Source organism: Schistocerca nitens, chromosome 10, assembly GCF_023898315.1.
Source record: "Schistocerca nitens isolate TAMUIC-IGC-003100 chromosome 10, iqSchNite1.1, whole genome shotgun sequence".
Classification (NCBI taxonomy): Eukaryota; Metazoa; Arthropoda; class Insecta; order Orthoptera; family Acrididae; genus Schistocerca; species Schistocerca nitens.
Genome location: NC_064623.1, coordinates 183,943,817 through 183,969,047, shown reverse-complemented (window position 1 = coordinate 183,969,047; position 25,231 = coordinate 183,943,817). Strand labels below are relative to the sequence as shown.

Sequence of the window (25,231 nt, the reverse complement as noted above, 5' to 3'; positions counted from 1 at the left end):
TCAAATGTCATTGCCTGGAGAAAAATTGTTTTCAGTGATGAGTCCCGCTTCGAACTGAGTCCAGATGGTCAGCGAAGACGTAACTGAAGGCAACCTGAACAGTGGTGAGATACCAAGCTGCCTGTCGCTCGCCCGCCATATGTCTCGACATCAGGGTGTGATGGTCTGTGGTGATATTTCTTTCCGTAGCACGATCTCTTTGGTTGTCATCGGAGGTACCCTTACAGCACAGTGTTAAGTCGACGATATGCTATGCCCCGTTTTGTAGCCCATCCAATCACCACGGTAGTTTCACGATCTAAAGCTCCAATTGGGTAGAATTTGGCACAGTATCCCTCAAGACGACATTCAACAACTGTATCAATCAGTCAGAAGCAGAACAGCTGGTGGTATAAGAGCCAGAGGTGAACCAACGCGTTATTGACCTGCTCACACATTTCTCTTTGGTGGGACAGCAACAATCGTTATTCATTATCAATGATAAAAGTCGCTACAGTTGTAAAAACCTTTTATTCCCAGAAAAGAAAGCTCAACCCGGTTGTAGCACATGTGTCCCATCTTTCGGTGCATATTAAAATATGAGTTCACGAAGGGTTTGTGAATCACTTTACTTGAATAAATCATCCAATTTCCTGAAATTGTAATCATTAACATATGTTTTTGGGTGGAGACCGCCTTTAGCAAAACACAATTTTGTCTTTTGTCGCAGACATGTTTCACTGCAGTTGCAGCATCATCAGTGGGTTTTTCATTATTATGCCTGTTAAATATAAGGAATGTTCTTTACTGTTTAAATGCATATAAATATTAGTTTATCAATCGTAATTACAGATTTCTGAAGAGCACATAAAATTGTGCATTCATACCTTCTTACCACATACTGTGGTTTTCCTCCTGTATTAAGTTTTTACAGTGTCTGTTTTTCCTTTACAGTTTGTCACCTGCAACTATATACAAGTTAATGTAGGCAATATAATTACACACAAATTACGATTTATAAACTGTTATGGCTATGCCTGAGATTAATAATTTATGTGAAAGGTTGTGTGTGTGTGTGTGTGTGTGTGTGTGTGTGTGTGTGTGTGTGTGAAATGAGGGAGAGGGGGGGGGGGAGAGAAAAAGAGAGAGAGAGAGAGAGAGAGAGAGAGAGATCTAATAATTCTTTATTGTTAGAGCAAACACAGACATAAGAACTTCAACCTCAAGATGATTACAATAATCATTTATTTGTCTGTACTTGTGCATAGCATTTACTCCTTTCTGTTCCATTCGGATAATTCCTTTGTGTTTCATCGTTGTTTTGTCTTAGGGTACTTCCACCATATTTAGATGTAAGTTCCTTTGTTCGTGGCATGTGTTGTGTTGTTGTGGTCTTCAGTCCTGAGACTGGTTTGATGCAGCTCTCCATGCTACCCTATCCTATGCAATCTTCTTCATCTCCCAGAACTTACTGCAACCTACATCCTTCTGAATCTGCTTAGTGTATTCATCTCTTGACCTCCCTCTACGATTTCTACCCTCCACGCTGCCCTCCAATGCTAAATTTGTGATCCATTGATGCCTCAGAGCATGTCCTACCAACCGATCCCTTCTTCTTGTTAACTTGTGTCACAAACTCCTCTTCTCCCCAATTATATTCAAACCTCCTCATTAGTTATGTGATCTACCCAACTAGTCTTCAGCATTCTTCTGTAGCACCACATTTCGAAAGCTTGTATTGTCTTCGTGTCCAAACTATTTATTGTCCACGTTTCACCTCCATACATGGCTACACTCCATACAAATACTTTCAAAAACGACTACCTGACACTGCATGGGGAACATTTATTCTGCCTAGAGTTTCTGACCACGGTGGTATACATATAATAATATATTTCTCGCTCGCTTTCCTACAAACAGCAGTATATGCTAGTTCACTTCAATTATTTTGGACGTGAACCGTCTGTGTCGAGTGCTTTCTGGCGAAAAGAAGAGGCAAGATTACAAATATAAAGTAAAATACTAAAGTAAGAGTTAAAAGAAAGCCGGCCGGAGTGGCCGTGCGGTTGTAGACGCTACAGTCTGGAACCGAGCGACCGCTACGGTCGCAGGTTCGAATCCTGCCTCGGGCATGGATGTATGTGATGTCCTTAGGTTAGTTAGGTTTCATTAGTTCTAAGTTCTAGGCGACTGATGACCTCAGAAGTTAAGTCGCATAGTGCTCAGCGCCATTTGAACCAAGTTAAAAGAAAGCAGTTTCTCGCAAACAAAACGACTGCTTTTGCCCAAAAAAAGAAACATCACAGTGTCATGTATGCTGAAATCATAACAATTTAACTCCACATTGTGTACGTTAATGAAATGAAACAAAATCTCATGTAATTATTGGGCTCGCCGTGCGGGATTAGCCGAGCGGTCTGATGGCGCTGCAGTCATGGACTGTGCGGCTGGTCCCGGCGGAGGTTCGAGTCCTCCCTCGGGCATGGGTGTGTGTGTTTGTCCTTAGGATAATTTAGGTTAAGTAGTGTGTAAGCTTAGGCACTGATGACCTTAGCAGTTAAGTCCCATAAGATTTGACCCACATTTAAACATTTGAATTATTGGGTTCAGGCTATACGATTTTCCAACCCTAGGAAATATTCCTCTCCTGTTTGGTAGGATCATTCCCCGTTGGCCGAATGGGGAAGTAATGCCAACGGAGAGATCAGCGTGGAACTTTTTACATTGTAGATCACTTTTTCTATCATAGTGTGGGTAGAAAATGATGAACCAAAAGCAGTTGCACCGCAGTGCAGAAACTGTCAGAGGCTCGGATGTTTCACACATTACTGTCACATGCCGGGAGAGTGCAGGAAGTTTGGGGTGTACCGCCACACGTCACTATACAGGCTGCGGGCCGACGAGAAAGCAAAATGTGTATTCTGCCAAGGCGACCTCACTGTCTCTTTCAGAGAGTGTCCCTATTACCAACGGGCCATGGAACGAGAGAGTTAACAGCCCACAGAAACGCTAAGAGAAACGCAACAAGACGCGAACATCAAAATCCATCACAGCGAAATGAGGCTGAGAACTGGGGAACCACTAACATCCCCAACCACCATTTAAACTGGCTCAGAAAACCCACAAGCCATTGTAGGAGGACAACGCAGTTCTTACGCGTACTGTTTAACTAGTAGAACTATAAACGAACAAAGAACCAGTGCAGCGTCGGGATCGAAACTCAATAGTCAAAATCAAGAACCCGGGACCTGCGAGGCATTAAAGGAGACACCGCAGCCAGTAACCTCTCTCTTCCCTTCGGAGAGTCTGGAAAATATAGTGAATGCACCTCAGAAGTTAAGACAAACAATCGAGAAAGCTGAAAAAAAAATCAAGATTTTACAAAAATAACTCTCCATCGCACGCTCCTCAGCTTTAGTGGTAAGAGGGTCCAGAGAAACGGAACACTGATCAAGCATGGAAACAGGAAGAAGGTATACTGAAATGTGGAAAAAAAGCAAAACAGAAACAGTCGATGGTCCAATCACAAAAAGTGGACCCGGTATTCGATTGCAAAGCGGGCGATCCGTGTTCGAAGCTCCATCGCTTTTTTCGATGTTCACTGGATTCTAATTTGTGTCTGTGGCGTGGCGCAACGTCCGTTCGGAACAGCGGGGTGTAAGAAAGGTACCTAAATGACAGGAAAATTTGGGAATTTGTGGTATGAGGTCTTATGGGACCAAACTGCTGAGGTCATCGATCCCTAAGCTTACACACTACTTAACTTAAGCGCTAAGGACGACACACACACACCCATGCCCGAGGGAGGACTCGAACTTCCGACGGGAGGGGGGGGGGGGCGGGGGGAGAGCCGCGCGGACCGTGACAAGACGCCGTAGACCACGCGGCTATAATCACCGTTGATTGTGCACAACCACTCTATTAGAAGCCAAAAGGAAGTAGCTTTCGAACCGCAACACTTAATTACAAGGCGACAAGTGAACCAAATCCTCCACTAGAAAACACGGCATTAATGACAGTACGTGTGTCATATGATAGGAATCTCTTACCTACGCACCTAAATGGTATGCCTGATTAGTGACTGACAAGGGGAGGCCGCCAATTGTGAAATTCAGATTCGATTCATACTGCGCATAATAAAAGCTCATGGCCAGAGGTGTAATGTGGCAAAGCACCAAGACGCACTTCTCAGCCGTTGTCGAGAAAATCGACAGTTAAAAGAAACCGTTGGTGTGAAATACTCTCTACGATTTATAGTTTCCAACATCGTCGTGGCGCAGCGCTAAGCGCTCGGGTTCGTAATCCGAAGGTCGCCGGATCGAATCTCACGCCATGCAACCTTTTTCTTTAATATTTGTTTTCTGTAATATATATATATATATATATATATATATATATATATATATATATATCGTGGGGTCTCTACTCTAATTCGAACGTTTGACTTACATTATACGTATTCGTTTCGGGATATCGTTTCTACGCCGGCCGAAGTGGCCGCGCGGTTCTGGCGCTGCAGTCTGGAACCGCGAGACCGCTACGGTCGCAGGTTCGAATCCTGCCTCGGGCATGGATGTGTGTGATGTCCTTAGGTTAGTTAGGTTTAACTAGTTCTAAGTTCTAGGGGACTAATGACCTCAGCAGTTGAGTCCCATAGTGCTCAGAGCCATTTGAACCATTTTATCGTTTCTACGTCTTCCGTTAACTACACGTGTAAACATTATGAAGACAATTAATAACATTTGTGAAATACAACTTTGTTTGCGGAAAACATAATGATGTTCGAAGTCGCCAGTTTTTCTACGACGAACGACTTTCAACAACTTATTATATGCATAATTGTTGCAACTGATCGTCGGGAATTATATATATATATATATCTATTACAAAAACAAATACTAAGAAAAAAAATTGCATGGTGCGAGATTCGATCCGGCGACCTTCGGATAATGAACCCGAGCGCTTACCGCTGCGCCACGACGCTGAAAGAAAATATAAATCGTAGAGAGTATTTCACCGCAACGGTTTCTTTTAACTGTCGATTTTCTCGAGAACGTCTGAGAAGTGCATCTTGGTGCTTTGCCACATTATACCTCTGGCCATGAGCTTTTATTATGCGCAGTATGAATCGAATCTGAATTTCACAATTGGCGGCCTCCCCTTGTGAGATATGCCTCCTTTCACGATTTAGGTGTTCGTATGAAGCTGAATGTGATCACTCCCAAGGAAATGATGAAAACGTAATAGTTTGTCATATAAGCTGCGACAAATGAACGTAACAGTTTCACAATGACACAGCTTTCCTTGCGCTCTGTCAAAGGATATTTTCTCGACGTTTTTGAACTTGCGTTCCCTTTTCGACGTTTTCACTATTGAATTCCTTGGTTGTAACATAGTGTTCAGTCTTTGACAGGATATCCGCTGGACCATGTTACCAGTAAATCTGAGGGCGTTCATGGGAAATTTCCCTAGTTAGTATCAGTAGTGGTCCCAATTCTGAACTAAAGGAGAGAAAACGGCACTTCAGAAGAAATCTGACAGTCACCATATTAAAAGTGAATAGTATGAAAATAGAAAACTTCATTGAACAGAAAATCTTAATCTGTATACATATACAGCAAGATTAATTATCTAAGTCAATGGGGAAATTGCGAGAAGGAGGTGCAAGAGCAGTTAGATGTACGGGAGGCAACGGCAGCACAATATGGAATGCATTTCTCTGCAAAGAAAAGTGAAATAATTGTCACAACAAGGAAGAAGAATAGGCCAAATGTGGATATAACTTGTGGAGGGGAAAAACTACAAGTGGTAGAGAACTTCAAGTACCTGGGAAGCATGATTGAAAGTAAGGGGGGAAACGCAATGGAAATAAATGAAAGGTGCAGAAAAGCAGGGCAGTTCTACAAATGCATTAGGTGGCTTATTTGGAGCAAGGAGGTGCCACAGAAATCCAAGGGAATTATATACCGAACCTACTTTGTCCCCATATTGACATACGGAAGTGAGACATGGGTAATGCACAAAAGCGACAAAAGTAGAATACAGGCTAGTGAAATGAAGTTCCAGAGGAGCAGGTTGAGTGTAACAAGACGAGACAGATTGCGAAATGTGTATGTGAGGGAAAGACTAAAGGAGGAACCAGTACAGGACAGGATAGAAAAATCAAGACTGCAATGGTATGGACACATGAAGAGAATGGATGAGGGAAGAATTCCAAAGAGGATGTTTGATCTGCAACTGGAGGGGAAGAGGCCCAGAGGAAGACCAAGAGATAGATGGGTGAAGGGAGTGAAGGAATGTGTGACGAGAAGAGGGGAGAACTGGACGAAGGTGGAAGAGGGGGAATGGTGGAAAGACAGAACACTATGGAGAGGCTTGTGTTCCCGACAGACCCAGCCAGTGGCTGGAAACTGTCCAAGATGATGATGATGATGATGATGATGAATAGGGTGTTCATGCGTTGTAACCATAGCTATGCAAGTGCCTAACAATTGCCGGCCGGAGTGGCCGAACGGTTCTAGGCGCTACTGTCTGGAACGACGCGACCGCTACGGTCGCAGGTTCGAATCCTGCCTCGGGCATGGATGTGTGTGATGTCCTTAGGTTAGTTAGGTTTAAGTAGTTCTAAGTTCTAGGGGACTGATGACCTCAGGTGCAAGGTATTGTGTCCGCCTAGGCGGGCCTCATGACGCTAGGGTCAGTTGCAGTACAGCACTCGTGGCTGCCGCATCGCGGTCGCGAAGTGGGGCCGATGCAGTTTCAGATACGTTTTTACAGTCTGACGATAATTTATGACTTGTAGTTTTAGCTTGACGATGTCCACTATGGACAAATGGTAGTTACTGTTATTCTGAAGAAGGTTGCGTTATCCCGACTGAAACCTAGGAATTCTAGGTAAACGGTGCAACTGAGGCTGTTCATTATTGAAATTAAAATTAATACACCGCAAGCTCCAGTACGGTGTGTGGCGGAGGGTACTCCGTACCACTACTAGTCATTTCCTTTCCTGTTCCACTAGCAAACAGGGCGGGGGAGAAGACTAAAAGCTTCCGCATTAGCCCTAATGTGGCACATCTTATCTTCCTGGTCCTTACAAAAAACGGCCGTTGATTGCAGAAGAGTCGATCCGCAGTCGGTCTCAAATGTCGATTCCCTAATTTTCCGTGTTATTGTCACTAGAAAAGAGCGTCGTCTTCCCCCAGCTTGACTTCATTTAGCATTTCCGTGACGCTTGTGTGCTGATCGAACCGATCAGTAATAAGTGTAGCAGCACCCCTAGCGTTCTGTATTCCGTCTCCTTCATGCAGGCCATTCGCCTTCCCTACTACCAGCCTGACGTGATCATTTCATTCGACATCACTGTGCAACGTTGAGCCCGGATATTTCAACGATGTGACGGTACCAAACAGCGTCATACTAGTGCTGTATTCTATCGCTGCAGTATTTCTTCCTACTCATCCGCACTAACATTTCATTGCATTAATAGCAAGCTTCCACTCATCACACCATCTAGAAATTCTGTCCGTCAGATTACACAGGCCAACGATGGAGGAACTTTTTTGCTGAAAATGCCTTATTCTTATTTTTGGTAAACATTTTTGGAAAGCAGTGATCAATTAACTGTTATATTTTGACTAAAGTTCAGTCTTGATCACTCATGTATGTTTTAATGATATAGGTAACCGGTTTCGGTTCTTTCTACAAAACCATCATCAGACCCATGGCTCCCTTAGGATGGTAGGCGGAGCTCTCCTTGCTGCTATGCAGCAAGGAGAGCTCCGCCTACCATCCTAAGGGAGCCATGGGTCTGATGATGGTTTTGTAGAAAGAACCGAAACCGGTTACCTATATCATTAAAACATACATGAGTGATCAAGACTGAACTTTAGTCAAAATATACCTTATTCTTATGTTTTTTAGGGAGGGAAATCCAAATATGATACTTAAAAAACTGTATTACCCACCATTCCTTCACAGTTCACAGTTACATTTATTAATTTAAGTGATTTTTAAAGAATTTAGCAGCTTTTATAGCATTAAAATAACTTAAAAACGAGATGTAATGAATGTAGATGACGTTGGTAGCACTGATGAAAAACATTTGCTGGCAATAGAAGATCGATTCTATTTTTGTGTTGACAGATGGTGTTTTGTTTCCTGTCAACCTAACCTCACTTTCACGTTTCCTGTACATGTGCTCAGTACAATGTCTAATCGTGGCTGTAATAAATCTGCTGACAGTTTTTGTTCTACGAATCTGTGATTAAAAAATTCCAAAGAAACATTACAGTCTTTGTGGAAAAGATTTATCTATCATACTCCGGATCTAAGCATGATCATCAAGATAAATCTTGGACCCCGCATAATGTATGTTATGTGTGTGTTGACGATCTGAGAAAATGGTCCAAAAAGGAGAAAAAAGCCTTTACATTTGGTGTTCCAATGATATGGAGGGAGCCAAGAGAACATCCTGATGATTGCTACTTTTTCAATGTTGATATTACTGGTCATCATTCGAAAAACAAGAAGGTAATAAGCTACCCTAACCTTGTCATTTTCGACCATCAAGTATGTGGAAATCATCGCCCCAAGGGAAGTGGTGGTTTCATTGACGCGCAGTATGGTACACCTTCAGGCCTTATCGTGTCGGTTCTGAGCGGCGATGTGTCCAGCCATAACGAAACCATGTGACTTCAGTGCTGGACGCCGCGGTTCTGACGTCCGTCGCAGAGGTGCCGAGAGCAAATGTGATATGTAGGTAAAAGGGATCAGCCACAGGACGACGTTCTTGAACCCCTGCGACACTCGATACTTCAACTCTTCTCCAAGGACATAGTGGACCACCAACGCCATTGATCGTGGTCACGCTCGTTTGGAGTGCAGTGCGAGCACAGTGTTCTCGTGTGCATTGTGACAGCATTGGAAACGTTCAAAACCATTCGACGACATCTGAACGTGATCTGAAGCAGCAAAGTGTGCTTACGCATTTTCGGCCCTCCTGTTTTGCGTCCTCCTATGACAGGATAACGGAGGGGTGCGATATTGACACTACCATGAATAAAACGGCAAAGGGTCCCTCTAAGACTCCCCCCCTCCCCCCCCCCCCCAACACACACACCGAGTTGACAACAACCTTGGTGTCAACCACCAACCTTTGTTGGGCACTTTGAAAATGTACCTGCACAAAAACAAAGTGTGACGAGAGTTCTAGGCCACCCGCAGCCAGGCTACGGTACTCACTTGCGCCTGCTGGTAGGCATGTGGAATTGAGTGGGTGAAAAGGTTGCCTGCTTGCAGGTGTCTGTGAGTCTAGTCACAGTTTGTCTTTGTACAAGTAAATTTTTAAAGGCACGCGGGTGGCACCAAGGGTGTTGCCCATCTGGGATATCTTACAAGGGAACCTCCCCATCGCACCCCCCTCAGATTTAGTTATAAGTTGGCGCAGTGGATAGACCTTGAAAAACTGAACACAGATCAATCGAGAAAATAGGAAGAAGTTGTGTGGAACTATGAAAAAATAAGCAAAATATACAAACTGAGTAGTCCATGCGCAAGATAGGCAACATCAAGGACCGACTGAACACAGGAGAGCCGTGGTCCCGTGGTTAGCTTGAGCAGCTGTGGAGCTAGAGGTCCTTGGTTCAAGTCTTCCTTCCAGCAAAAACTTTAATTTTTTATTTTCAGACAATTATGAAAGTTCAGGCACTCACACATAATCAACTTCGCTCTCCAAAATTCCAGGACATGTTCAGATTTGCTTGAACATATGCAGGATTTGACGGTCTACACACGAAAATTTGAAAACGTAAAAAACATATGTTTTGACAGAGCACAGGGAAAAGTGCGAGTGTGAGACTTTTGGATTCATTTGTTGCAGTTTATGTGACAAACTCTTATGTTTTCATCACTTTTTTGGGAGTAATTATCATATCCACAAGAAAACCTAAATCGGGCAACGTAGAAGAATCTTTTTACCCATTCGCCAAGTGTACAAGTTAGGTGGGTTGACAACATATTCCTGTCATGTGACGCACATGCCGTTACCAGTGTCGTATAGAATATATCAGACGTGTTTTCCTGTGGAGGAATCGGTTGACCTATGACCTTGCGATCAAAAGTTTTCGGTTCGCATTGGAGAGGCACGTCCTTTCGTCTACTAATCGCACGGTTTTGCGGTGCGACCGCAAAACACAGACACTAAACTTATTACAGTCAACAGAGACTTCAATGAACGAATAGATAGATCATAACTTTGCTAAAATAACGAAAAATTTTTCGCTTGAGGGGAGACTTGAACCAAGGACCTCTCGTTCCGCAGCTGCTCACGCTAACCACAGGACCACGGCGCTCCTCGTCTCGAAGTGTACATGATGTTGCCTATCTTCGCGTGGACTACTCAGTTTGTATATTTTGCTTATTTGTTTATAGTTCCACACAACTTCTTCCTGTTTTCGCGATTGATCTGTGTTCGGTTTTTCAAGGCCTATCCACTGTGCGAACTTAAAACTAAATCTGAGGGGGTGTGCGATGGGGAGGTTCCCTTGTTAGAGGGACTCCCTACAGTTTTATTCACGCTTGTGTCAAAGTTCCACTGCTCCAAAATCACGAAACAGGAGGGTGTGAAGCAGCAGGGCTCACAGTGATAAGCATCCTTTGCTGCTTCGGACAGCGTTCAGATTTCATGGAATGGTTTTGAACGGTTCCTAGTATTACTATCCTCTACACCAGAGCAAAAGCTGCAACAACACTGCACTCCAAAGGCGCACGACCACAAAGGCGAGCGATCACACTCAGTTGTTCCTGGCCCTCATAGACACCTGCAAGCAGGCAACCTGTTGACACCCATCCAATTCTGTATGCCTACCAGCAGGAGAAAGACAGTACCATAGCACGCCTGCAGGTGCCCTAGAACTCCGTCACAGCTTGTCGTAGTACAGGTAGTCCGCCTACTTAGGTGAGTGGTAACGTGTTTGCCTGCTATGCAGCGGGCCAGGTAGCAGATTTTCTCCGATGGTGGGGTGGGTGCTGCGTTATCCTCATCATAATTTCGTCATCACAGACACGCAGGTCGCGTAATGTACCCCCACCTGAAATAACACTTGTGAAATCTGGTTTCGCAGGACAGAGAGGATCACGTTGTGGAAAGGGGCCAAGGTCAATTACTGTTAGTTATACAAGAACACACGCAACTTTAGTCCTCAAACCAATCCACAGTTTTCTCTTTAAAATAACAAAGATCAAGTCATGGCTGAGGGCCCAAATAACTTCTTTAGAATAAGTTTAAATGATTGCTTTTAAAACACCAGGATTTAGAGTAAAGGCTGAAGTCCTTACTTAAGCAAAATTACAATATCTTCTCGGCTAAAGGCCGAAATAACATTTCACATTAGCTAAGGAAATTCTTTAAAGCTAAACATTTGCAAATTCCAGCTGAAGGCCATATTAAGGAAAATTCAAGTTAATTCTTCGGCAGAAAGCCCAATTAAAAAAATTTTCTTTACGTAATAAGAGAGAGACTTTAAAGATAAGCCTTTACACAGTACAGCAGAGAAACATCTTAAGAAAACTTGAAGTATCTTGTCAGCTGAAGGCCCAAATAATTGCTCAAGAATAATTAAAGACACGCTACGGTCGCAGGTTCGAATCCTGCCTCGGGCATGGATGTGTGTGATGTCCTTAGGTTAGTTAGGTTTAAGTAGTTCTAAGTTCTAGGGGACTTAACTTCTAAGTCCCATAGTGCTCAGAGACAATTAAAGACAACCTTAAGATAAACATTAACAGAACACGGACGAAGGCCGTTTCAGGCATTCAGGATAATTCGAGATAATTAAAGAAAAACCTTACGGACACAGATTTAAATACACTCCTGGAAATTGAAATAAGAACACCGTGAATTCATTGTCCCAGGAAGGGGAAACTTTATTGACACATTCCTGGGGTCAGATACATCACATGATCACACTGATAGAACCACAGGCACATAGACACAGGCAACAGAGCATGCACAATGTCGGCACTAGTACAGTGTATATCCACCTTTCGCAGCAATGCAGGCTGCTATTCTCCCATGGAGACGATCGTAGAGATGCTGGATGTAGTCCTGTGGAACGGCTTGCCATGCCATTTCCACCTGGCGCCTCAGTTGGACCAGCGTTCGTGCTGGACGTGCAGACCGCGTGAGACGACGCTTCATCCAGTCCCAAACATGCTCAATGGGGGACAGATCCGGAGATCTTGCTGGCCAGGGTAGTTGACTTACACCTTCTAGAGCACGTTGGGTGGCACGGGATACATGCGGACGTGCATTGTCCTGTTGGAACAGCAAGTTCCCTTGCCGGTCTAGGAATGGTAGAACGATGGGTTCGATGACGGTTTGGATGTACCGTGCACTATTCAGTGTCCCCTCGACGATCACCAGTGGTGTACGGCCAGTGTAGGAGATCGCTCCCCACACCATGATGCCGGGTGTTGGCCCTGTGTGCCTCGGTCGTATGCAGTCCTGATTGTGGCGCTCACCTGCACGGCGCCAAACACGCATACGACCATCATTGGCACCAAGGCAGAAGCGACTCTCATCGCTGAAGACGACACGTCTCCATTCGTCCCTCCATTCACGCCTGTCGCGACACCACTGGAGGCGGGCTGCACGATGTTGGGGCGTGAGCGGAAGACGGCCTAACGGTGTGCGGGACCGTAGCCCAGCTTCATGGAGACGGTTGCGAATGGTCCTCGCCGATACCCCAGGAGCAACAGTGTCCCTAATTTGCTGGGAAGTGGCGGTGCGGTCCCCTACGGCACTGCGTAGGATCCTACGGTCTTGGCGTGCATCCGTGCGTCGCTGCGGTCCGGTCCCAGGTCGACGAGCACGTGCACCTTCCGCCGACCACTGGCGACAACATCGATGTACTGTGGAGACCTCACGCCCCACGTGTTGAGCAATTCGGCGGTACGTCCACCCGGCCTCCCGCATGCCCACTATACGCCCTCGCTCAAAGTCCGTCAACTGCACATACGGTTCACGTCCACGCTGTCGCGGCATGCTACCAGTGTTAAAGACTGCGATGGAGCTCCGTATGCCACGGCAAACTGGCTGACACTGACGGCGGCGGTGCACAAATGCTGCGCAGCTAGCGCCATTCGACGGCCAACACCGCGGGTCTTGGTGTGTCCGCTGTGCCGTGCGTGTGATCATTGCCTGTACAGCCCTCTCGCAGTGTCCGGAGCAAGTATGGTGGGTCTGACACACCGGTGTCAATGTGTTCTTTTTTCCATTTCCGGGAGTGTATTAACGCCACAGACTCTGAAACAAACTCTGCTGAAGGCCTAAATGCAGAGCAACAAGAATTTTAAATGAAACACGGCTGAAGGCCTAATCATAAAGTTGTTATGAAGTTCGGCTGAAGACCATATACTAAACATAAAACAGACAATTATAATACATGGTTGAAGGCCTGGCACAGTACCTGAGACCAAACAAAAGACAATCACAGGTAATAAACAGTGGTGCTCAGAAGTGTTCCAAGGGCCGAGCTGGCGAGGAAACACTATCCACAGTTTAGGTGAGACACACAGCCAAGTGTTACACTAAACAATCAGGTTGCAGCACGACCTACGGACGGCTGACGAACCAACCAACCACCTAATCAGTTCCCTTCAACCCGACCAACAGCACAACAACCAAAAGTATCAGCAAAGACGAGGATCGCAGCAGGATTATGTCTTAATAATTGGCGTACAAACACATTCAAGGCACAATAAACACTTAAAGAGAAAACGAGAACAACACCAAGCTGTCGAACTACACGCCATGCTGGACAGCATCAACATGGCGAGGAAAACACACTGCCGGAAAACTACGCTAACGACCAGGGCTGGTAACCGGAACGTTAACGGCCACAAGGCAGAAGATACCGCTGGTACACTTCACTAATAAATTATAATCATTTCAAAGTTTAAACACCATACAGGGAGACGGCTGCAAAATTTTGCCGACTCCAACACACCATCACGTGGCTGGTTGCGGGGACAGCCCAGGATGCAACAACCAGCAATCAACGAAGAGATGTCAGAACGGTTGAGCTTTCATGACAGGTTCACTGATTACTCAACTCCAGCATTCAGGCGACGAACTCCAGTATTCAGCAGTTCTCACAGCTGGTGCCACACAACTGCGACCGCGCGTGAATGCCACCAGCGGCCCCGGCCTGCAGGGACTTCATCGCAGCTCCGCCGCAACCGACCAACTGCCACACATACACACACACACACACACACACACACACACACCACGACACGGACATATAACTGCCACACACACACCACGACACGGACATATAACTGCCACACACACACCACGACACGGACATATAACTGCCACACACACACCACGACACGGACATATAACTGCCACACACACACCACGACACGGACATATAACTGCCTCACACACACCACGACACGGACATATAACTGCCTCACACAACCCACGACACGGACATATAACTGCCACACACACACACCACGACATGGACATACAACTGCCACACACACACCACGACACGGACATATAACTGCCACACACACACCACGACACGGACATATAACTGCCACACACACACCACGACACGGACATATAACTGTCACACACACACCACGACACGGACATATAACTGCCACACACACACCACGACACGGACATATAACTGCCTCACACACACCACGACACGGACATATAACTGCCTCACACAACCCACGACACGGACATATAACTGCCACACACACACACCACGACATGGACATATAACTGCCACACACACACCACGACACGGACATATAACTGCCACACACACACCACGACACGGACATATAACTGCCTCACACAACCCACGACACGGACATATAACTGCCACACACACACACCACGACATGGACATATAACTGCCACACACACACCACGACACGGACATATAACTGCCACACACACACCACGACACAGACATATAACTGCCACACACACACCACGACACGGACATATAACTGCCACACACACACCACGACACGGACATATAACTGCCTCACACACACCACGACACGGACATATAACTGCCTCACACAACCCACGACACGGACATATAACTGCCACACACACACACCACGACACGGACATATAACTGCCACACACACACCACGACACGGACATATAACTGCCACACACACACCACGACACGGACATATAACTGCCACACGAAAGAAGTTACAGCAGTAGTAGTATCGATAAATGCTGCTGCTGCCACTGACGGAGGCAAGTGAGCAACTCATTCAGATAGCAACTGAGGACCGAGTGAGGTGGCGCAGTGGTTGGCACACTGGACTCGCATTCGGGAGGACGACGGTTCAATCCCGCGTCCGGCCATCCTGATTTACGTTTTCCGTGATTTCCCTAAATCGCTCCAGGCAAATGCCGGCGTGGTGCCTTTGAAAGGGCACAGCCGACTTCCTTCCCTGTCCTTCCCTAATGCAATGAGACCGATGACGTCGCTGTTTGGTCTCTTCCCCCAAACAACCCAACCCAACCCAGTAACTGAGGGAGGAATAAGACGCCAATCGATGGAGATAAAATGCTCAAAAGGAAAATCGGCATTAACGCGAGCAACCACGGCTCAACTTGCACTGGTGACCGAACTCCCCCAGAAAGGCCCTCTTGGCCGACCATGCAACACGATTATTTCATTTCTTTATTTTTCAGGTAGATTTTTAACCCTTTGTTGCCTGATGGTACTTAAAAGTACCAGTAAGTTTTGACTCTCATTATTTTCTCGTGGTGCAGTTTCGTGATCTGAGAGTCTGTCGGTACCTAACAGTAACTCTGCTCTACTGTTTCATAGATGTTGTTATGCAATACATAGACCTCTCTGACTGTCAGATCTTGAAATTGTTTTTCGCGCGCTTCTGTGAAAACAGAGGATTGTATGTGCTTGTTCCCATGGTGTTGCCTGAATTTGTGCGCAATTTATTGAAACTTCCGCTGAGTTTTCCATTGTAAGTACTTACCTTCTTTGTTTTTTTATAATAGTTTGAAGCATTACGTTACAAGTGAGTGAGATAAAGTGGAAAATATAAGGCGGACTTGTTAGTACCGTCAGGTTGTGTGAACACTTTATTGTAGCAACAGTGTGTTACCTCTCACTAGTTGTTCTGTCCACTTTTTCACACACAGATGGACGAAAATCGTAAAACTGGTGGCTACTTTCGACCTTTAAATGATGCAGAGATTGAAGCAATTTTGTATCAGGGCATCCCTTCTGATATTACAGAGGATACTGACATCGAAGATGATGACGAAAATGTTAATAATTTTGACAAAGCGTTTTCGTGCAATTTGCAAGAGGCAGATTGTGAAACAAACTCCACTTGTTCGGATTATGATGACTCAGAGTGTTCTTTGCCGTTTACACCTTCACCTCAATGTGGATACCGGACACACAGAATGTGGAGAGACAAACACATAGTAAGGTAAATTTATGCGAATTTAAAAAAATTCAGAAATATCATTTTTTTGTTCATTAATTTTCTAATATAAAAATATTTAATATTTATGTGGAATAAAGTACAAGTTATAAAAATTGGAGCATTTTTCTGCGCATGTTGTGATTCTGTCCATGGAGTCTGACGGTACTTCTGAGTACCAGGAGTGAAAAAAGTTGTAAAAAATAAAATAAAATTTTACAAAAAATCCTACCGCCATTTGAGGCCACAATAGCATAAATTCTGTAAAGAAAATGTTAAAAAGTAAATTTTTTCTTATGTCAGGAAACAAAGGGTTAAAGTGCTCAACAATGGCGGCTGGGTGGCACCGAGTTGATGCCGCACTTCCGGGGTGGGCATGGGTGGGGGAAGAAGGCGCCCTGTTGTTCATTGCATTGCGAACTGTCATTTCCGACCGTGAAATATGTCATAAACAACGCCCCAAGGAGAGAGGTCGTTTATTGACGCCATTTACTCTATCTCCTCGGCCTTTTCGGCTCGACGTTGAGCGGCTATATGTCTGAAATGTTTCCCTCGGCCAACCATACCAAAACCGCATGTTTTAAACGGTGGACGGCTTTGGCCACCACCGCAGAGGCGTCAAAACAAGGGGGGAAATGTGGACAAGACAGCGTGAGTCTACCTTTCCTTAGTGTGACACACCTGTGGTGGCTTTGGGCAGAATTGTGGTGAGCGTTGGTGACAAGGTGACACCACTAACACACCTTACAGTTCACATGAATTTATGACGTCAGACCTGTTTTCCGCCCAGCCCGAGGAAGCTGTTGGAAGGCGCAATGCTTTTGCGCTGTTACAAAGAAAGATTGTAGCCACCTTTGAGCCAAGTTTCAAACTTCTGCGGCAATTCGAAAAAGTGAGCCTTTAATTGTGTTGCACGGTGCACTTTGGCCACCCTGTAGATGTGGATGCAGGAATACGTAAACTGGAAGATAGACCAGACACATCTGCAACATCCACTGACGCAGCACAGCTGCAAGGTCCCAAGTCGTGTTTTGTGAAAATTGCCGCCAGATCTCTTGCAGCTGATTCAATACTGGCTCTGCATTGCTTTTCCATGGTAGCAAGTCGGAGGTCCGGGCAATTGGTTGTCCGCCTCTGCCGTTTTATTGTGGTACCATCTGCCTTGTTTGGGGGAACACAAGTCGGAGGTCCAGGCAATTGGTTGTCCGCCTCTGTCGTTTTCTTGTGGTACCATCTGCCTTGTTTGTGGGAACACAAGTCGGAGGTCCGGGCAATTGGTTGTCTGCCTCTGTCCTTTTATTGTGGTACCATCTGCCTTGTTTGTGGGAATACAAGTTGAAGGTCTGGGCAATTGGTTGTCCGCCTCTGTCGTTTTATTGTGGTACCATCTGCCTTATTTGTGGGAACACAAGTTGGAGGTCCGGGCTTGGTTGCCTCTGCCATTTTTTTTTTTTTGTGGTACCATCTTCCTTGTTTGTGGGAACAGTCTTGAAAACATGGCATTCTTCAGCTGTCTCCACTGTGGGTAATAGGTCCAATGCAATCTTTTAGCAACCCTAATTGAGGTTACGCTTCCCAGAATGAACATTTCACTCCACAGAGGAGTGTGCATTCTTTTCTAATTTCCTGGCAGATTGAAACTGTTCGTGGACTGGAGGTGAAAGATTCATTCTGGAAACAGTCCTCTAGGCAGTGGCTAACACCGCTTCAGTGCGAGGTCGCAAAAGATCAATGATGTTTACGGAATTCGAATCCCCACGTATTGTCGACCTTTCAATCACATTGGCTGCTGCCAACAACAGGGGCGGCACTGGAGGTATCCAACGGTGAGGACAGAATGAGGCTACGGAAAGTAGTTGACCTGCTTAGTCGTCCAGTAACGCACAACACTGCTACAGTGGTAGCAGGGCAATGGCGACGATAAACAAAGAAAACATTGCATTGTATCTACAACAACAGCTGCCGAAACTGACATTTCGTCAGAAAGGAACCCAAGGAATTTCACACAGAGACAAAGAGGAGTGTCAGCGTCTCTGCAAGATGAGTCATGGGAATGTCTCTATACGCTCCACAGTGGGGACAATGTACATGAGGAATACAGTCATAACGATATGTGCTTAACAAATGAATGTGATACTGAAACAGGTGTCGAGACATATAGTTAATCTTCCCCGTAGGACAGATGTCCACAAATCCAGTCTCCAGTGAAACGTAGTAAAGGACAGTCTTCTAAGGCCCGGGCTGTAAACGTAATTACGTACATGGAGAACCATCCGTAACATAGTAAAAAAGCAATTATGGACAGATTTCGAATAAGTTAAAAATGGTTCAAATGGCTCTGAGCACTATGGGACTTAACATCTGAGGTCATCAATTCCCTAGACTTAGAACTACTTAAACCTAACTAACCTAAGGACATCACACACATCCATGTTCGAGGGAGAATTCGAACCTGCGACCGCAGCAGTAGCGCTGTTCCGGACTGAAGCGCCTAGAACCGGAAGGCACAGCGGCAAGCTTCGAATAGGTCGGCAGCAGTTTGACCCTGTAGTGCTTAAGAGAAACTGCGGATATGCAAGAGGGGATAAGGCGCACTTGTTTCAAAGACTAGTGTTTGCGCGTTTCAAGATGCTCGATACAATTTACAGGACGTGCACGATAGCGTCCTCCAATGTTATGCACATCAAATTAGGCGCGATATGGATTACAGTGGTTTCAAGGGAAGAAGTGGTTGGTTGGATTACTTCAAACAGTGCTATAGAATTGGAAGGCGTAAGACAGCGAAATTTGAAAAAAAACGTCAACTTCAGGGTGCAAATTGCGGAATCGCCCCGAAAATTTATAGAGGAGACAGAGAAATTTATCACGTCGTTCAGTAGAAAATCTGCTTTCAACTCCGACCAATCGGGATTGGAACAGGAAATGCGTATGAAAGGAACCCTGGAAATTAGGGGTAACACAAATGTTGTACCAAGATCAACTAACATCAATGCCCTAACGCATTCGTATACCGTTATATCGACTTTTGATCTGGATGGTAAATTATCTGGAAAATTATTTGTTGTGCTACGAGAATTTGGAGGCGATCTTCCCCTTACAACTCTTTCTCGGTAGCGTGGTCCTGCAAGGACAGTAGGGAATGTTTACCGCGCAGCAAGCAAGAGTGGGAGGTCCCACTGCAGAATGAACACTGCTTTTGGCCAATAGCTCGTAATAATAAAGTGATTTTGCTTGATTCCTGGTGTGCATATAAAAATCACCTTCTGAAAGGTGTGTGAGTTTGCAGTTCATTGCATTGGAGAAATTCAGTCTCTGGAATCTTTTTTTCGTGTCTATAAAACATATTCTAGCTAACTGCAGCTACCCCTTGAAGGATAGTCAGTTTAACCATAAGATCCACGACAGACTGTTTCGCATTCGGTTTCACGCCGTCACGTCCCATCAGCTCTCATCACTCCGTTACACCAATATGACACTGTATGCATTCTTTAACAGTGGATACCTAGATGAACGTACAAGATTCCGCCTACCATCTTGCTGATGCGAACGTATGTGATCAATGTGGCGCGACAGTTTTCATTCGTTGTTCATGGCGCTAGTTAATGCTTTTGTTTTAAGTGTCAACGGTGTCCATTTTGTGAAGTGTAGTACATACATCACATCTCTGTACCTCATCATTCTCTGTCGCCCTCCTGATGCACATGGCGATTCATTAGCAGCTAATACTTTTTCTGTCGTAGTTGTCAACACAACACTTTCACTTGAGCCTTACTGCAGACTGAACTTGCAACCTCGCACTGAAGCGGCTCCTTGTAGGACCAACAACTGCACAATAAATTCACAACATATTTCCATCAGGAACACCAGAGCCGCAGGGAGACTTCTGCACAGGGTAGAAAGTGGGCCAGAGGTTCAAAAAATGGTTCAAATGGCTCTAAGCACTATGCGACTTAACTTCTGAGGTGATCAGTCCCCTAGAACTTAGAACTACTTAAACCTAACTAACCTAAGGACATCACACACATCCATGCCCGAGGCAGGATTCGCACCTGCGGCCGTAGCAGCAGCGCCTAGAACCGCTCGGAAACAGTGGAGCCAGAGGTCCTGGCACTTGTGAAACTGTCACACCTGGATAGCTTAGCCGGCAAGAGCATTTCCTGCAAAAGGCAAGCTTACACACTATAGGGGAATGTACCTTTTTTCACCGTTCTTGTAACAGATGCTGTAGTTCTAAAGTTATCTGTACAAAATTTTAATATTTCTGAAGAATTTTGGGAAATAAACTGTAGTAATCAGGAAAATAATAATCTGGTAAGAAAAAATTATTTGCCAATTTGCGAAAAATTATCACAATTATGAATAGATCTTCAAGAACTCTACACAAAACCATAATGACTTTTTTGTCCAAATAATAATTTATGAGGGACCCATTTTCACCACTGGCTAAGTTCGCAACAGAATTTCGAGAATGCATTCTTTTCGCGGTTCCTGATGGGTATGCTATAGGTCTATCGTTCTCCGAACAAAATTAGAATAGTTCCTCAGAAATTCACGAAAAGAACAATAGCACACGACATATCTTAGTCTCCTCAAAAATCACACTGCTTGCCATTAAAATTGCTACACCAAGAAGAAATCCAGCTGATAAACGGGAATTCATTGGACAAATGTATTATACTAGAACTGACATGTGATTACATTTGCACGCAATTTGGGTGCATAGATCCTGAGAAATCAGTACCCAGAACAACCACCTCTGGCCGTAATAACGGCCTTGATACGCCTGGGCATTGAGTCAAACAGCTTGGATGGCGTGTACAGATACAGCTGCCCACGCAGCTTCAACACGATACCACAGTTCATCAACAGTAGTGACTGGCGTATTGTGACGAGCCAGTTGCTCGGCCACCATTGACCAGACGTTTTCAATTTTTGAGAGATCTGGAGAATGTGCTCGCCAGGGCAGCAGTGGAACATTTTCTGTATCCAGAAAGGCCCGTAAATGACCTGCAACATGCGGTTGTGCATTATCCTGCTGAAATGTAGGGTTTCGCAGGGATCGAATGAGGGGTAGAGCCACGGGTCGTAACACATCTAAAATGTACCGTCCACTGTTCAAAGTGCCGTCAATGTGAACAAGAGGTGAGCGAGACGTGTACCCAATGGCACCCCATACCATCACACCGGGTGATACGCCAGTATGGCGATGACGAATACACGCTTCCAATGTGTGTTCACCGCGATGTCGCCAAACACGGATGCGACCATCATGAGTCTGTACACAGAACCGGGATTCATCCGAAAAAATGACGTTTTGCCATTCGTGCACCCAGGTTCATCGTTGAGTGCACCATCACAAGCGCTCCTGTCTGAGATGCAGCGGCAAGGGTAACCGCAGCCATGGTCTCCGAGCTGATAGTCCATGCTGCTGCAAACGACGTCCAACTGTTCGTGCAGATGGTTGTCGTCTTGGAAACGTCCCCATGTGATGACTCAGGGATCGAGACGTCGCTGCATGATCCGTTACAGCCATGCCGATTAGATGCCTGTCATCTCGACTGCTAGTCATACGAGGCCGTTGGGATCCAGCACGGCGTTCCGTATTACCCTCCTGAACTCACCGAGTCCATATACTTCTAAAAGTCATTGGATCTCGACCAACGCGAGCAGCAATGTCGCGATACGATAAACCGCAACCGCGATAGGCTACAATTCGACCTTTATCAAAGTCGGAAACGTGCTGGTACGCATTTCTCCTCCTTACACGAGGCATCGAAACAACGTTTTACCAGGCAACGCCGATCAACTGCTGTTTGTGTATGAGAAATCGGTTGGAAACTTTTCTCATGTCAGCACATTGTAGGTGTCGCCACCAGCACCAACCTTGTGTGAATGCTCTGAAAAGCTAATCATTTGCATTTCACAGCGTCTTCTTCCTGTCGGTTAAATTTCGCGTCTGTAGCACGTCATCTTCGTGGTGTTGGAAATTTAATGGCCAGTAGTGTATATCTGATAGGTTGAATCCATTAAGTGAGCTTCATTATTGCGCAGGTAGAATTTGTCACTTGTATATTTGTTGATTTGTAGAACAGTTGAATGTTTTTCCAGTAGTCCCGTAGGCAAGTCAGAGGGATAATGTTGTTGGTGTTGGTGGTGGTGGTGGTAGTGGTGGTGGTGGTGCATATAGATAAGGTTGATGGCAGTGATGGGGTCCACAACGGATGAAGATGATGAAGGTGGCAAGTACAATGTCGGAGATGACAATGGTTTAAGAGGAGGAGGAGGAGAGTAGTGTTTAACGTCTCGTCGACAACGAGGTCATTAGAGATGGAGCGCAAGCTCGGGTGAGGGAAGGATGGGGAAGGAAATCGGCCGTGCCCTTTCAAAGGGACCATCCCGGCATTTGCCTGAAGCGATTTCGGGAAATCACGGAAAACCTAAATCAGGATGGCCGGAGACGTCCTCCCGAATGCGAGTCCAGTGTGCTAACCACTGCGCCACCTCGCTCGGTGGCAATGTTTTAGGTTATCATGGTGTCAGTGACAAGAGCGGTGACACTATTATTATGACAGTGTCAGAGGTAGTGTAATGGCTATAGTAATAGTGATGTTCATGACATAGATGAGGAATATGACGATGACAATGTTGGTGATGGTAGTGGTAGTGATGTTGATGGTGATAACATTGTCAGTCTTGCTGATAATACAGAGAGTGTGTGTGAATTCCTAAGGAACCAAACTTCTGACGTCATCGGTCACTAGACTTACACACTACTTAAACTAACTTATGCTATGAGCAACAGACACACCAACAGGCGAGGGAGGACTCGAACCTCCGGCGGCAGGGGCCGCGCAATCCGTAACATGACGCCTCAAACCACGCGGCCACTCCACGCGGCTGATATAGTGACGTAGATCATTACTGTCAGATGTAAGGTGGTCATCATGTTATTTGCAAATGATTATGGTGATATAATAACGCTAGTGGTTTAGTTCTTTGTCCATCCTCAACAGCTGTAAGATTGGTTGGTTGGTTGGTTGGGGAAGGAGACCAGACAGCATGGTCATCGGTCTCATCGGATTAGGGAAGGGCGGGGAAGGAAGTCGGCCGTGCCCTTTCAGAGGAACCATCCCGGCATTTGCCTGGAGTGATTTAGGTAAATCACGGAGAACCTAAAGCAGGATGGCCGGACGCGGGACTGAACCGTCGTCCTCCCGAATGCGAGTCCAGTGTCTAACCACTGCGCCACCTCGCTCGGTTCCAGCTGTAAGAATATAACGCTAGTGGTTTAATTCTTTGTCCATCCTCAGCAGCTGTAAGAATATTTGTAAGAAAAAGTTCAGCAACTAGTTGTTAATCTTCTGATGAACGACACTAGGGTGACAGAAACCGGTCAAGAAATAAAATTTCTTTTGTGCAACCGGTTACTGATTTTTTTCAACAAAACCCAATAATATTAATGGTGATGACCTTGGGTAAAGCAATGGCAGAACTCTCCTGCAGCTGGTCGTGGCAGCTGTGGTAACAGTCATCATTGTCATGTTCATGGCAGTAACAGGAACATGTGAGAGCAGAGGTGCTGATGATGGATATGCCAGTGACTGGGCTGGTACGCTTATTGCCCAACTACTAGTGGTGCTGATTTTGATGCCTGCTGCTGCCGCAGCTGTTGATGACACTGTCAGATGCGGTGGTGTCATAGTAGCTCTCTCTCTCTTGCCCGCAGGTGATGCAGAAGTCGTGCCGGTGCACCTTCATGTACGGCGAGCTGACCGACAAGGAGACTATCGCGCGTATCGACGAGTGCCTCGAGAACCAGATCCACGACCAGTTCGAGATCCTGCTCTACAAGAAGAACAGTGAGTACCCCGCCCAACCTGACGTCACTCCAGTAATCTGTTCCTCTGGTAGCTTCACCACACCTCTCTGTACTCTTGCACAAAGGTAACACGTCTTTCTCACGTTGAGTAAGTGCTGTGCTGAGACCTGCTGCCTCCTATGGTACGGAACGGGTATCTGGCATGTGGACATGGTGCAATAAAATCCTCCCTCGTTTCTCTCAGCGACATATTCATATCGCAGTATGGTAACTGGTAACTCGATCCACAGTGTGTATGCAAGCACAGCGGACTGACGCGGCAACAAACCCGAGAACATTTTATTGCACTGACACGCTGTGCTGACTTTGATTTGCGTATCAGGTGAACTCAGGTCTTTCAGAATTTCCTAACAAAATCCAAACGATTAAAAACAATCGTATACGCTCCCAATAGTGAGATAAAGTCGATTATAAAGAACTTACATTTATTTCTTAATGCACTCAGTTCTATTTACACGGTATCGAGCCAAATGCCTGCTTCTTACGGGACCATTCTCCTCAGTCAGTCTGTAAAATAAGCAATTTTTACAATTTTCTGGAAAAACCAACGAAGCAACGAACGTAAATATTCATTCACATCTAAGGAGTTAAGTTTGCTCTGTTCAGAATGAGGTGTGAGGTGTGTCCGTTACGGAAGTCCTGCAGTCCGCAAAACGTATCTGGAAAAAAATGTGTTATTAATGTGTAGTATACTGCACACGGAGTAAAAGCACAGTTTTTTGAAAATTGAAAAAAATAATAAAATTGTTGACTTTTGAAACAAAGATGTAGTGGCGTGTGTTTTTGATCACGTTTCTTGACACATTCGAGAGCTATTCAACCAAAATTCGGAAACTTCTTTATCAGTGTGCCCGCAGTTTACTCCAA

General features: G+C 45.4%; 1 protein-coding gene across 1 annotated transcript in view; it reads left to right on the top strand.

Moving 5' to 3' along the window:
* Nucleotides 1–25,231, top strand: part of LOC126209978 (potassium voltage-gated channel protein eag-like) — a 667,509-nt gene that overhangs the window by 448,754 nt on the left and 193,524 nt on the right. The window contains exon 3 of the mRNA XM_049939089.1: nucleotides 24,212–24,344. Coding sequence (XP_049795046.1) covers nucleotides 24,212–24,344 — 133 coding nt within the window. The remainder of the gene's footprint in view (nucleotides 1–24,211; nucleotides 24,345–25,231) is intronic.